This window comes from Pezoporus occidentalis, unplaced genomic scaffold (assembly GCF_034315485.1).
Source record: "Pezoporus occidentalis ecotype Australia unplaced genomic scaffold, CSIRO_AGI_Poc_V1 ctg29, whole genome shotgun sequence".
NCBI lineage: Eukaryota > Metazoa > Chordata > Aves > Psittaciformes > Psittacidae > Pezoporus > Pezoporus occidentalis.
Genome location: NW_026914829.1, coordinates 3,027,048 through 3,042,143, shown reverse-complemented (window position 1 = coordinate 3,042,143; position 15,096 = coordinate 3,027,048). Strand labels below are relative to the sequence as shown.

The following is a 15,096-nucleotide window of genomic DNA, read 5'->3' as shown; positions in this document are numbered from 1 at the left end:
GGAGATGGAGTAGATGTAATCATGCTCTGTAGAAAAAACGGAAAGAGGAAAAAACTTGGAAATAAAGTCTGATATTTACTTTAAGATTTACTTTTTTTTCCTTTTGAATTCTTTTCAAAATGAGTCATAAAAATCTAAGTTGTTAAATGAAGAAACCAAACATGTTTGTTTCAGCTTTGCTGGATCTTAGTAACAGTAAACAAGGACCTACACAGAGGACCCACAGCTTTCATGAAAATACAGCTTGGTGTAAGAGGACCAGAAACCAATTTTATGTCTAAGATAGCATATGCCAATCTGTAGTAGGTAAACATGTAATGGTAATGATACTTGAAATAAAAAGAAATCTGTTTTCACGTACAGATATCTCTGATTACTTTCTAGCAGTCTGAAAAAGTGTCCTAGAACTTACTTGGGACCCATCAATTTTAATAATATTTTAAAATTACCTGTTTTTAGTGTGAGGGAGGGTGGTTCTTCTCCCATGCGCGTGTTACAGGTAGAGACTTGCACATTTTCTTCTTCCCCCTGTTTTCCCTCCCCATATACTTTCTTCCTCCACAGACTGTGGGCAGGTATTGATCAAATTACAAGAGGCTCAGATTTTAATTGGTTCTTTAGGACAGTCGTGGCACATAGAGAGTTTGGGTTTTTTGATGAGCAGAGGCTGGTAAAGATCAGTCCAAGGGCAGGTGAGTAGTCCAGGATCAGGAAGGCAAGCATGGAGCAGAAGGGGGAAATGGGATGTGAAAAAGCACAAAATGGCTGTGCTGTAATAGCTGTGTACATGGACATGAAGCAGGCTTGCATGTTGAAATGTCTTGAAAGATACCAAGATAACTTCTTGCAATAGCAAGTTACTGAATGTAATGAGGCACTAATTTCAGTGTAGCTGCAGTACAGTTGTTGACAATTTTTTTTCCTTTATTTTTTCTTTTGCAGATATTCCCGAAATACCAGAAAGCATCTCATTCTGCAGAGCACTACAGGTAGCAGATTTCAGTGGGAATCCACTGACTAGGTAACTTCCACCTTCTTCTTAGTACCTGCTATACCAGAATTACAGTCTTGCTGTAACAATTACAATTTTAAATAAGCCTTAAAAATTGTGATCTAGGATCTCTATGAAATCTTGCCAACAGTGTCTGTCTCTGGCAGGGAATGCAGCAAAAGTTCAGGTTTAAGAAGTGATGTGCATCTTTCTTGGGAGGGGATGAAATTTGTTAGCCAACCAGGAAAAATGTAAATCTGATTGTCTCTTAAGTAATTTTCATTCCTCTTATAAAATGCATAGGAAAACCATGCTCATACTTGGTAAAGGTAAGGCAATAGTTAGCATGAATACACTGGCACAAACCCAGGTGCCTGACGATTTGGAATAGGCTTTATATCAGCTGCTGCAGATAATGGCTTTTACTAATGATTAAAGCTTGGACTAGCGTTTCATCACCCTCCTATCAATTGGGACACGGTGACATCCAGTAACATGTGGCAGAAATGCACTGCATATGTCAGTGACTGCTACAGTTCCTGGCAGTCCGTATTCTGATGAGCTGGGGTTTGGGGATTATGCACACTTTTAGTACAGAAGAGGGGCTTTATTTACATTTCTGTGTTCCATTTGCTTAAGAATTTGAAATTTATCTAGTAAAATAAGGCTGGAGATAGCAAGGAAAAGATCATCTGCTAGTTAAGGCCTTTGACTAGTATTTGGAGAGCTGTTTCTTAAACCAGCCCATGGCACAGTGCTCCTTTGTGATGCTGAGAAAGTCACATAAGCCAGAGTATTCACTGTGAGCACTTGCTGACCTGCTTTGCTTTGCACTGTGATGGGCTAGGAGTACTTGCATGATTAGCTGCTCGCTGGGGTGCTGGAGTGCTAACAAACAGGAGAGTGTCTATAATATCTTAAGCCGCTCCAGTGGTTTTGCAAGACTGCTTCTCCCATGTGTGCAGCTGAGTTTCTTCAGAAGTGTGCTTTGAATATCTCCCATAGTGTGGTCTAAGTTCTCCGTAAAGTCACATCTTTGAGCGTTAAAGGGACACTTGTGAACTTAATGCCTGTGCCTCTGTAGCCCATTTATATAGTGAGGATAATAATACCACAAAAATCCAGTAAAGCAAACTGAGGATGAACTGGTATTTAGATAGGCAAGTGGTGAGGGTTCCCGAACAGCTTTTTCCCAGGCATGAATGTGTAGTACATAAAGCTCAGAACTGCATCTCTTGCTACTGAAACCAGAATTGTCTGTATTAGTATGCTAGTTATCCTTCTCGATTTTGTGTGCTGAATAAGGCCTGGGGCCCGACTAATGTGTTTCCTTAAACAGTAGTTGTAATGCACAGCTACAACTGAGTTAAATTAACAAAAGAGTTGAAAGGCTTTTTTTAATGGGGTTGAAGTAGATCTCATAGCTCTTAGTTGACAGTTAAAGAGAATTTAGACAATTCTTGATAAAGTGGCTCCAAAGTCTATGTATGTCCTGGAAAGCATCACTTGGAGCAGTTTACTAAGTTAGAAAACACAGATACCAAAACTTGATACACATGGTTGCCAGGTATTTTCTGGAATGAGATCCAGAATGTCAGTTTTACCTGTATAACAGCACGTAGGTTTTGGCACTAATTTGCACAGACAGAGTGGGAAAGTCTAGTAGTGATTTCCTTTTCTGTGTGATACCGTGGAACTTTTTTATAGCCATTGATTCTTGTCCTTATTTCCTCTAAGCTTAAAAGCTGGGCAGAGATCTTCCCAATCAATGTTCTACCACTAATACAATATGTTGTCTCATTGTCAACCTTAATAATTGATGAGCCTACAGCATTAAAAATGGCTGGCAGACCATTTTCCCCATTGCTTTAAGATGATTTCAGATTTATATTAATGAAAAGCAGGCACATTTATTGTAGAGTAGACTGCAATTCCACTATATGATATAGATAGAATAGTTCTAATTAGAAAGGACCTACAACCATCATCTAGTCTAGCCTGCCCACTTCAGGGCTGACCAAAAGATACTCAGACCATTTAACTCCAGTCTTAAATCTTTTATAGCCTAACTGGTGATGAGTAATTATAGGGGAGCTCACATTTTGGAGACATCAAGCATGTTTTGTTAATAAAAGTTCAGAAAATTACATATAGTGCAGTATGGAGTTGAGCACATTAAAAGCACCCTCTACCCTCCATTCTAATTTGTGTTTTTTTTTTCCTTTCTCATCATGCACAGTTGTATTTGCCTGTAGGTGTGTGTCTCCTTTTAGCTAGCTGCCTGCAGGTCACTCCATCTGCCTTGAGCTGGGTGGTGTGGAGAGCAGGAACCAAACCAAATGCTACAGCTTAAGTTTAGGTTGAATGCCCTGGAGGTTGGCTGGGTCAGGGGCTTCTTCTCTACCTCATTACCCCTTTTAACCCACCCTGTCTCCTGTGCAGCCTCAAACTGAGCTGCTTGCTGCAGCCCAGTTGCCAGCAAGCAGTGAGTGGTACAGGAATCTGCCTGCGTGAGGGGAGGGGAAGACAAGGCATGCAGAAGATGTTAGGTGATGGTCGTAAAGGCTTTGGGAACTTTGGAAGTGTTTTGCATATGGCTGCATTTTATAGTGTAAGAAGGGAGTGATTACATGCTGTTGTGTTGTGAACCAGTAAATGTGAAATGCTGTAACAGTGCAACCTTGTCTTCATGGGGAACAGACTGTTCCTTTGAAAAGCAGCCTAGTAGCTAATACAAAATGGCCATGCTGTAAGCATGTGTGTAATGGAAGCCTGAATGAAAATAATTTGTTTAGTTATTTCACTGTCTAAGTGATACAGGAAAACAATAGTAAAAATGTTCGGGTTTTTGTTTAATATGTTTGATTTTTAGAAATTTGTTAAAATGCTTCAAATGTTCTCAAGCCCTATAGCTTCTTAAAGTTACAGATTGTGGGCAGGGAAGAAAGGGGCTAGGAGGCATGGATATTACCTATTCTCTGACACAGAAAAATCTTTAAAATCTCTTTAGTTAGGGGTTTTTTTTGTACTATGATCCTTAAAATTTTCTGGGAGTCGTGCTGGAGTTTGGGCATGCTTCCCTCTGTGTTTATTTGCTAAATAGATTCTTGTTTTCCACTACATGTTCTCTTTTCCAGTATGTATTATGTGAATGTCAATACTTCTGATGGAAGTCCTTGATTTGAGTCAATATCTCCACAGGTTGCCTGAAAGCTTTCCTGAATTACAGAATCTAACATGTCTTTCAGTAAATGACATCTCTCTGCAAGCACTACCTGAAAACATTGGGAAGTAAGTTTTTATACTTTATTCCTATTTTATTTTATTTTTCCCTTTGTTGTTACAACTATTATATAAATGGCTTGCATAATTGTATGTAATTTCTTGCAATTTATGAAGTTTAAAGTTTATGCGCTTATTTTTTATATTCTTTCCAGGCTGATGAATCTGTTTAAGAAAAATCCCTTTGCATTTTCACTTGACATTTGCAGGCTAATGTAGAATCTGAAGCATGTGTATGTATGTTTTGTTTCTGTTCTCCAGGATTTGGATTAACTTGGAATTTTAGGTGCAGAATTTAAGATGGTGTTTTATGATGAAGATCTGACCTTTTACTTCCCTTCATTGTAGTAGGCCATTGATCTGTTATTGTGAACGTGTCAGATGGCTTGCAGCTTAGCTCAAAACCAGACCATTTTTGGCACAAGAACAGATGGGTAAAAGCTGGCAGTTATCAGGATGGAAATTAAAAGGTTCCTAAGTATAGGAGCAGTCTAGTTCCAAAAAAAAGCTCCGGTGGGAGCTGTGGAGAGGATAACTCTTGGAACAGCTCTTAAGATGAAATCTGATAGGCTTTTAAGGTGTGTTTGCTAACTCTGGGAAGTAGAGCAAGGTTGCAAGGGCAGACTTCTGAAGCAGAGACACATGGAAAATAAAGTGAACATTGTTTATCTGTCTCATTTTGACTGAAATGAACATTCATACTTGGAGAAGGGAAATCTCTCTCCTCTTAGTGGGGAGAAGGGTGCATCTTACAATTTGAAGAAAAGGTAATTCTATATCTCCTCACTTGAATACGTAAGAGTGGCTGTGCAGCTTCAGATCAAAGGCTCTTCTAGCCCAGCTTCCTTCCACAATTGAAGTAAGTAGATGCCTAGTGAGGATTAAGAAGAAAAGAGTGTGTTTCAGTGCTCCTCTTGCCATCCCCTGACTATTTCTGGTTTGAAGATTTTCCTGAGTTTTGGGTTTTGGTTTGTCTAATTGGTAGCCCATAATGGATCCCTTTTTCACATATTTGGTTAGTTTCTTCTTGAGCTCATGAGGGTATCTTCCGTATTCTCCCCTGGCGAATAGCTGCACAGGTCTATTAGCCATTGCATTGATTTGTTGTTAGTTTTTTTTGAGCCTGGGTTCACCTACCTTGTCTTTGATCCCTGGTATTGGAAGAGGCAGTGAGCAGCTGATCTTGATCACTTGATTTGCTATTGATGCCTTTGTAGTTTACTACAGTACCCCAGGAGCTTTTTTCCTGGCTGAAGAGTCTAACTTGCTATTTCAGCTTCACAGAACTTAAGATATGTGTGCTTTAACTCAGAAAAGAAGTTACTTTTTCTGGGAAACAGCATCTTAGAGAATTTGAAATTTCTTGCAGCACCTGAGATTGTTCTTTATCTTCCCCACCCCCCTGTTCTTTTATATCTGCACCTGCCTTTATGGTTGGTTACCTTGCCTATATTGTTCTAAGTTACTGTGTACTGAACCATTTCCACCTTTCTTTGGAAGGGTGCTATAACTCAGACATTGAGTCACGAGTATCAGTAGAGGCTTATTAACTTCAGACAGCCTTTCATAAAGTGGTATGTTTCTAACATGAGTTCTTTCATGAGACAACATAGTAAACGCTAACTGTTTCTAAACAGAGGAGTCCAGAAAAGATCTTATTATTAGGAGCTCCTGCAATGTAGTCAAGTTCAGACCGGCATTGCTTGAGCCACATCCCATGGGTATGAAAGCTGTCAGCTGGCATCGCTCCAGCAGCAACAGAAGTGGAAAATGTCTTTTGAAACCTCCTGCAAGCACTAACAGGTTCAGCTAATGTGCGCCCAGTGACTATGGCCATGTCTTAACCTAAAAATTGCATGGGCCAGGGCTTTTGTGACATTCTTCTTATTCTGTAAAAGTTCATAAAACTTTTCATGCAGCTTTCCTCAGCACTGGCAGCTAAGAACAAGCTAGTTCAGACTTTACGGCTGCTGAAAACCAAGGCCAAAAATGTGGGATTATGCCTGATGATGAAAATGATTACAAGAAACATGACAAGCTGAAATGACTCCGAGAGCATGAGCTGGGCTGCTCCTTTGTAGACAGTAGTTAGAGAAAGGTTGCTGGCTTCCCTGAGAGGTCACTGACTGCAGCGGCTCTGGCTTCTTGTCCTGCCTGTCATTGAGTGGTGTGAATGCAATAGCCTCTGTTCTGGAGCAAATGACTAGAAAGCACTTCAGTTAAAATAGGCATACCAGACATTTGCAGGTATGTCAGTATGTGGAGCTGTGCAAGAACATGGGTAAAAATTTGCCTATTGATCCTAAGCAGTCCAGGGAAATGCTGTGATATCATTCCAACCCCACATGAGCTGTTGCAGACCACAGCAATGTAGCCTGTTCTCTCTTGAAGTCTGTATGTGATTCCTGATATTGAAGCTAAAATGAGAAGGGATTCTCATTTGCCTCAGGAAGAGCTGTATGCTTGTCATGGTAGTGTTGGTGAGTTCTCATGGAGGGCTAGTTTGACAGGCCTGCTTTAATCTGGGAGGTGCTCCCCCGTTAGCTATCTAGAATATGAATATGGTACTTCTATAAAAACACTTCAGTCTCATTAGCAGAAATTTCTGCTATCAGATTCGTTCTTAAAGAAGCAAACAAATGTGTGGGGTTGTTGTCTTTGGCTTATCAGGTGTTCACTGTAAGTGGGAATATGGAAATTGAGAAGACAGTGGTAAGCCTGGGCTAAAGATGCATGCTTTCCAACCTTAACATTACACAAATGAACTCATGAGGTGTCCACCCAAAATGTAACTGTTCCTGAAGTCTGTTGGGGAATGTCTTGTTGACAGAGAGAATGGGATCCATCTGAAAGTGACTGGAAGGTCTTGTTTGTATTTAATGAGAACTGTAACCTGAAGTCCTTATGGATCATTTACCTGCATGAGTAAATTTTGTCAAAGTTTTAGCATTAGATTTATAAATAATAGATTTATGTTTTCCAGTCTGGCTACTAACTAGTGCAGCTTTCCTTTTTCAGTTTGCAAAATTTTCATCATTTATTGCAAGTGAATTTCATGGCGCAGCTGACCACCTTGTGTTTGGTAAAAGCAGTGAAATGCTCTGTGGCTTCTCCAAAGATTGCCTGCTTGTGCTCTTCTGTTCCTTTCTCTGTTCTTTTCCCTCTGCACTTGCTGGGACACAAGAAATGCTAGAAAATAGAAAGAAAATCATGCTTATCTTATCTTTCTGGCTGAAGAGACCAAGTAAGGCTCTTAAAGGTGTTTGGTTATGTTTGCAAATGCATTACTGAAGTTTTAGTGTGCTTTGGATAATAATGGTATTACTTGATGGAATAGGCTGGACCTATGTGCTTTGTATGAGATCTGTCAAATAGTGAGCAAACACTGTTTGTGATTTATTCTCCTGCAGTTGGGCTTGTTTCGGGGAAGAACTTGAAGTCCCTGTGCTTGCTGCTAGTCTTCTGGCCGCTACAGTATGTGATACTTAGGCAAATGCATCCTAAATTCTTACAGTCTTATACTCTTGTCTGGAAACTGTCTAATGCAGACAGTGAAATCTCTAATTCATCTGCATGTAATACAGTATGTACTTAGTGTCACTTTAGTTTTTTTAAGCTACCTATTTAAAATCTTGTGGCATTGCATATTTGCCTTACTGCCTGAATGGGCAAAGTGAGAAAAGTAATGGCAAGTATTTTTCTGAGTGGGAATGCTTGGAAGGTTAGGTAGGAAGTTTTTCCTAATGGCAGATAACAGACTTGAATTGCCTTGCAGTGAACCGTTAGTGGAAGTGTGTCTTCCTCCTGAGTTCAGATATCCAATCTGTTATTTTCATGGTCTAATGTATAAGATGAATTCCAGTGTTCAGCTTCACTGTCTCAGGCCAGTGTCTGAACTTGATCAAGCCATTGATACGTAGGGTTGCTGTGAATACTTTTACTGTGCCATTAAGACTTCTTCTGTATAGATTTTTTTATACTTTTCTTTCCCTTTCCATTGCCAAAAGGAGTATTTTTAATAGTCCCAACTGGACATTTGAAGAACATAAGCAAGGCCTACTTTGAACTTTTTGTCCTTTCTCTTGCTTATGCATAGCCATGCTCAGTGTATGTCAACTTCTCTTTCTTCTGTGTGACCAATCTGCTTATCCAGTGCTGGTATATGTGCTGACAGTTTTCCCTGGTCAGATAAAGCATTCCTCTTTTAAGCTCATGTACTGTTTTAGGGTGTACTAGAATGGTGTGTGACGTACTGCTTTAGGACTTGATAAAAGGTTAGGTGTCTTAATATTATGAGTGCTAATTTTTGTGTTTCCCTGTGATTGTGTTCTCGTAATTCCTGGTGTGGTTGCTATCTGGAGTAAAACAGTGAATGCTAATGCATGTGAGATCTTTTAGCTAATAATTAGGTGGGTGCAGCTTGGAGCAGGAATTGTCCTGTTGGCTGGGTGAACCATTCAGAGAAAAATGTTACACAATTTAAGCTGAGAGTGGGAGAGTCTTTTACAATGTTTCCCAGTCTAATGAGAGCAAGTCTAATTTCCTTGCCTATTCTGCAGAACCGTGTATGTCTGTACAGCTGCCCAACAAGCAAGCATAACCTGTTCTTCCCAGCGTGGGTAGCATTTAGGAGTTTCCACTTGCTTCCCGGATTTTTCTTCAGTACTTCCTTATTCATGTTACATCCAAAACACAGGGCATGACTTTTACCTGCAATTAAAAAAGCAGAGTATTTTTATGTAGGGGTATTTGGGTAAATCAGGGTGTTTGTAAGACTTCCTAGTGCATACCATACAGTAGTATGAATAGTCTAATGTCTGTCTGTCCCCAGCATTTTCTCTGTCCATTTGTGTTCATTCTTTAGCGTTGTCTTAAGGGTTAGTTCCCTGCCACCGCCAGCCCTCTGTGATGTTGTTTTTTTTACCAGCAAAGATTTGGGAACTTAAGAAATCCATACAGTGCTCTCATGGCTTGACGTCCAGAAAGAGAAGAGAGATTGTGTCAGTTTTATATGTTTGCTTACTTACTTGTGGTTCATAGGCTTGAATGGAGCCCAGGTACCTTCTTTGGGCGGCGTTTTATGTGAGTCTCTTAATCTAGCAATGTGCTTAATCTAGCATTGGATTCTCAAATGGGTGATTCACAGGGGCAAAAAACCCAGTCCTGCCAGCATGAAATGTGTATTTGAAAAAGACAGTTACCTGTTAGGCTCTGTGAGGACAACAAAATCATCAAGTTTTGTTAATGGCTGAAGCGAAGTGCAGAGCTTCACTATTGTGCTTGACATTATGATTTAAGGCCTGCTGTCCGTCAGCACACCAAACATCTAATTCATATCCAGATTTTAGCTTTCATCTTTTTTTGAGCAGTCTCTTCTGTGCCTGAAAAAGATAAAGATTACCTCTTTTTCTTTGAATGCTAAGGTTTAAAGTAGGAGTGTGTTGGAAGTTCCCTGCCTGATCTCTAGCATGGCAGCTAAAAATAGCTTTCCTCTGCCATACACAATCTTTATCTCCCCCCATTCTAAAATATACAGATGGTCACCTACTTGGACATGATCTCCAAATCCTGAGGATTCAACTGAAGATCATAGTAATTAAGATCATGATCCATAGTATCCCCATCATTCACAGCCTATGTTCTCTTTTTTCAGAGAACTGCATAATCTGTGATGCAGTAGACTAGCTTTGTTTTAGCTTTAGAAACTTTTGATGTGGGGAGGGATGAATTTATTTAGATGGGAAGGATATTCTTCTGATGCCTATGACTGATGAGTCTGGTTTACCCCCAAGCTGCAAGCAGGCTGAATGGATCTGTGGACCTTACTACTGAAAGGGAAATACCAGGTAAGCACAGAAATTTTCCTCTTAACATCTGCAGCTAGCAGGTAAAATGCTGAAATAGGCATTTCATTATGATAGTGAACATAATGAAAAGAATAGAACATATGTTACTGCACATAAGAGCATTGTTTTGCAGAAAGATTTGTTATAGGCATGCTTTTCAGAAGCAGTGGAATGACAAATATCCAGAGTTATTGTGTTGGAGAAACAAAGTCATGGAATGTGGTTGCTTTTTTGTATATATATATATGTTTAATTCTAGAGGTTTAGAAATTTGCAGCCACTTCTGAACTCAGAATCTTTGATGATCTGAATAGGAGTAGCTGGAGAAAAGAGGCCTTCATAGGCAGGGGTGATGTGCTTGATACAGGTGATGCAGAAGCAGATCAGAATGGCATGCTTATTCTGATGGTGAATTCCTGGTCCAGTCCTTGACTGTGTGTTTTTCGTAGTGAATGCTGGGATACCTCAAGTCTAGATTACACATCTGGTAGTGTCACACGTAATGGAAAACATTTTTAAAATTGTGTGGAACAAGACAATGTAATTCTGTTCTGAAGTTTAGCATAATAATGTCTGATTAAAATATGCTCTTATATGATACAAAAAGAGTGATGGGGAGGCTTTTCTTGCAAATACGTAGGAGAAAGACTGTTTGTAGGTGGTCTGGCTAGGCTGGTTTAAGTAGTGTGAGAAGCTCTCAGTCTGGCTTATCTGAATTTAGCATGACACATAGTATTTATGGAGTTTGAGTAGGTAGAGCATTCAATGTTAATCACAGCTGTTTGTTAAATGGACAGAGCCTTGGGTGACATGGTTTAGTGGGAGGTGTCCCTGCCCATGGCAGGGGGGTTGGAACTTGATGATCTTAAGGTCCTTTCCAACCCTAACTATTCTATGATTCTGTGAAACCTGAATGCGAAGGAACTCCAAAGTTTATTTCAGGAACACTGTTTAACAATATAATAGTGAATGCAGTGCCATCTGGCCTTTAAATAAGAGACGATGCATCTTGTATGTTGCACAAGGAAGAAGTTTGACGTATATTTAGCAATTTTTTTTGAATTAAGTTGTTGAAGATTGGTGTAGTGTGAATGGAATGAAAGATATTTAAAAAATGAAATCTTGCAGTAATAGTGAATTGGCTTATCCTCCCCAACCTGTTCCAGTAATCTTGATAAGCAAATTGGAGATTGTTGAGCTAAAGCATTCAAAAGGGAACAGGCTGAGCCATGATTACGAATCGCTCTCTTCTTTTAAATGATGCCTTTTGAAGGTCATAGGGAGTTCAGTGTTCCTGTCTCTTCTTTGGACCATGCTTGTTGCTGCATGTGAGTGGGACAGAAATAGTAGAACTGATCTCAGCATCTTGAAACCCAAGTTTATGTAAAAAAATAATCTTAATTAGAAGCTTAGACTACCTCTGTTACATATTTAGGGAATTCTTTGGCCATAAACTGTAGAACTTTCCTCTGTTTTTTAAAATTTGGATGTGACTTGTGCTACTGGCTGTATATTTAGTCTTTCCTCCAGTTAGTGGCTGATAAGATACTGAAGTTTTTTATCCTTCTATTTTCAGTTGTGGAAGATCTGTAGCTTTTTACAAGCCAATTAATGGTACTGACAGTACCATTTACAAGCCAATTAATGGTACTGACAGTCAATTCAAGTAACTTGCTGTGCAGATAGTCTTCCTGTGGCATTCAGTGTCTTTGCTGTTTAAGGGTATGATGACAAAATTAACTGACTTTACTTTCTTTTATGCCTATTTAAAATCAGTCTTCCAGGGAAGGAGCATTTTCATAGAATCATAGAAGGGTTTGGGTTGGAAGAGACATTAAAGATCGTCTAGTTTCAACTTCCCTGCCATGGGCAGAACACCTTCCAGTAGGCAGGGTTGCTGAAGCCCCAACAAACCTGGCCTTGAACACTTCCAGAGAAGGGGAGTCTAGAACTTCTCTGGGTATTTTCCTCCCATAATTTGTGTCCACTTTTCTCAGCTCTATAGAAAGTGGCAAATTTTAGGAACATAATTTTTACGATGTCGCTGACATGGACAGTGGGATTGAGTGTGCCCTCAGCAAGTTTGCCGATGACACCAAGCTGTGTGGTTCGGTTGATACGCTGGAGGGAAGGAATGCCATCCAGGAGGGACCTTGACACACTTGTGAGGTGGGCTGATGCCAACCTCATGAAGTTTAACCATGGCAAGTGCAAGGTCCTACACCTGGGTCGGAGCAATCCCAGGCACAGCTACAGGTTGGGCAAAGAAGAGATTCAGAGCAGCCCTATGGGGAAGGACTTGGGGGTGTTGGTTGATGAGAAAATGAACATGAGCTGGCTTCAGTGTGCACTTGCAGCCCAGAAAGCCAACTGTATCCTGGGCTGCATCAAGAGGAGCGTGACCAGCAGGTCGAAGGAGGTGATCCCTGTCCCTCTACTCTGCTCTTGTGAGACCTCACCTGGAGTATTGTGTGCAGTTCTGGTGTCCTCAACATAAAAAGGACATGGAACTGTTGGAACAAGTCCAGAGGAGCGCCACGAGGATGATCAGGGGACTGGAGCACCTCCTGTATGAAGACAGGCTGAGAAAGTTGGGGCTGTTCAGCCTGGAGAAGAGAAGGCTGCGTGGAGACCTCATAGCAGCCTTCCAGTATCTGAAGGGGGCCTATAGGGATGCTGGAGAGGGACTCTTCATTAGGGACTGTAGTGATAGCACAAGGGGTAACGGGTTAAAACTTAAACAGGGGAAGTTTAGATTGGATATAAGGAGGAAATTCTTTCCTGTTAGGGTGGTGAGGCACTGGAATGGGTTGCCCAGGGAGGTTGTGAATGCTCCATCCCTGGCAGTGTTCAAGACCAGGTTGGACGAGGCCTTGGGTGATGCGGTTTAGCGTAAGGTGTCCCTGCCCATGGCAGGGGCATTGGAACTACATGATCTTGAGGTCCTTTCCAACCCTAACGATTCTATGATTCTACTTTGAAATTTTATTACTAGAATTGTTCTCACTAGAATACTTGTCCTGCTTGTCAAACTCCAGAAGCAGACTGCTAAGGAAGGCCTCATGTGCCTTTTCCTTGCTCATTATACACCTAAACTTGAAAGAATAGTGTTTAATTAATAACAAATTACTTTAAGTTATTTTGCCTCTAAAAAGGAAGGGGAATGCTCTCAAAGATTGCTTCTATCTTTAACAGTAGTGGTAAGATGTAGTGACAATTTCATCAAAATTAGGCCTAGCTAACGTTGCTTTGCAGTATTTTTTTACAGCATTCTTTATATTCTGGGGTAGAACCATAGGACTTCACATGTATGAAGATAGTTTGTTTTGAAATGGATGAGTGCCTTTATTTAGGAAATTAATACTTCCTGTAATTTCTGGCTCATGGAAGAATTTCTGGGATTCTCTATCTAAGAATTTGCAAAAATCGCTCTCCCCTATTGCACAGTGTGGGGATAAGGTCTCTCTCTATAAATTCTGTCAGATTAATCTTGTAAAAATTCATTAGTACTTTTCTTTATCATTCACTCTGTAAAACAGGCTTCCATAACCAGAGGGTACCCAAACAAAAAGGCAAGAGGTGGAGGGGGAAGCTGAAGTTAGGCTTTTTTGAGAAGTAGTCTTCTGGAGAAAAGAGAGCATTTCTTCCTTGTATCCAATCTAAACCTGCCCTCTTTCAGTTTAAAACCACTGTCCCTTGTTCTGGCCCTGCTAAAAAGTTTGTACCCGTCTTTCTTGTAAGTTCCTTTTAATCACTGAAGGGCTGCAGTGGGGTCTCTCTGGAGCCTTTTCTTCTTCAGGCTGAACAAGTCCAACTCTCTCAGCCTGTCTTCATAGGAGAGGGGCTCCAGTCCTCTGATCATCTTTGTGGCCCTCTTCTGGACCTGCTCTAACAGGTCCACATCATTCTTACGTTGGGAGCCCCAGAGCTGGATGAAGTACTCCAGGTGGGGTCTCACCAGCATGGAGTAGAAGGGGAGTGTTGCATCCCATGATCCTGTCATTTTACTGGGGGTGGGGTGGGGGGGAAGATTTGCTAAATATCAGGTTCTCAGGGAACTGTTGGTCTGCAGCTAGAAGCATTGTGGGATGGGAGTAGCTTAACAGCATCCTATCAGATGAGTGACTAGTCACCCAACTGGTGTGTCCTGGAGCAGGGTCATGCATGTTATTGGTATTACTTGGGCAGTGGGGACAGGCTGTAATATATTTAAATATGGCTAGTTTCATGCATTTTGTATGCTGTTGTCAGAGTACCACAATTAACTTATCTCTTGGAAGACCCTTAATAGATAGAAAAACCCGAATGTTCCTTTTCTGCGCTAAAAAGAAGATGAATTGCCTAGTTTAAACTCCCTTTCTTCACAGTGTCACAATTAATGTGTATGTGCTGTGTGGACAGAGATGCAGGGCAGGCATTATCAAAGTAACAATAATCTTCAGATGCTGGCCTAGTGAACTAAACTCCTTTGGAACTGGTGGTTATAGCCGGAATGTGGATTTTATATGCTGCATCCTTGGGCTTGTTCTGTAGCCATTGCTACTGCTGCATTAAAAAAAAAGCTATTAGCACACCAAATTCAGAATCTGTACTGTGGTCTCACCTTAGCCATCTTTATTGCATAGCATCTTCCTGTGTTCTGTATAAATGTGTGGACCATGCCTGTTCTCCTGTATTTCCCTTCTTTTTGCAGTCCTACAAATGTCAGGAAAAACTACGTTTGGGATTTTACATTCCCCTAACTAGCTGAAACTTGCTGGAAGGGGTGCAGATGGGGACATGCTTTTCTGCAGGTGCTTTAGATCTTCATCTCTTCCAGTTTGCTTCCTTGTTTCCCAAAGCCTGATGTCTTGCATGCTCAGCTGTGTGGTGCTCTTGACATGAAGTGTGTGACTTTTATTGCTCAAATAAGAGAAGGACGTTGTCCAGCTTTTTTGACTAAGCACCTTTAGCTTTTGCATTAGTCCTTTTATTATG

At 40.7% G+C, this 15,096-nt stretch overlaps 1 protein-coding gene across 1 annotated transcript in view; it reads left to right on the top strand.

Annotated features, from left to right (window-relative positions):
* LRRC1 (leucine rich repeat containing 1) overlaps positions 1-15,096 on the top strand; it is a 71,204-nt gene that overhangs the window by 28,175 nt on the left and 27,933 nt on the right. The window contains exons 3-4 of the mRNA XM_062626164.1: positions 943-1,021; positions 4,193-4,282. Coding sequence (XP_062482148.1) covers positions 943-1,021; positions 4,193-4,282 — 169 coding nt within the window. The remainder of the gene's footprint in view (positions 1-942; positions 1,022-4,192; positions 4,283-15,096) is intronic.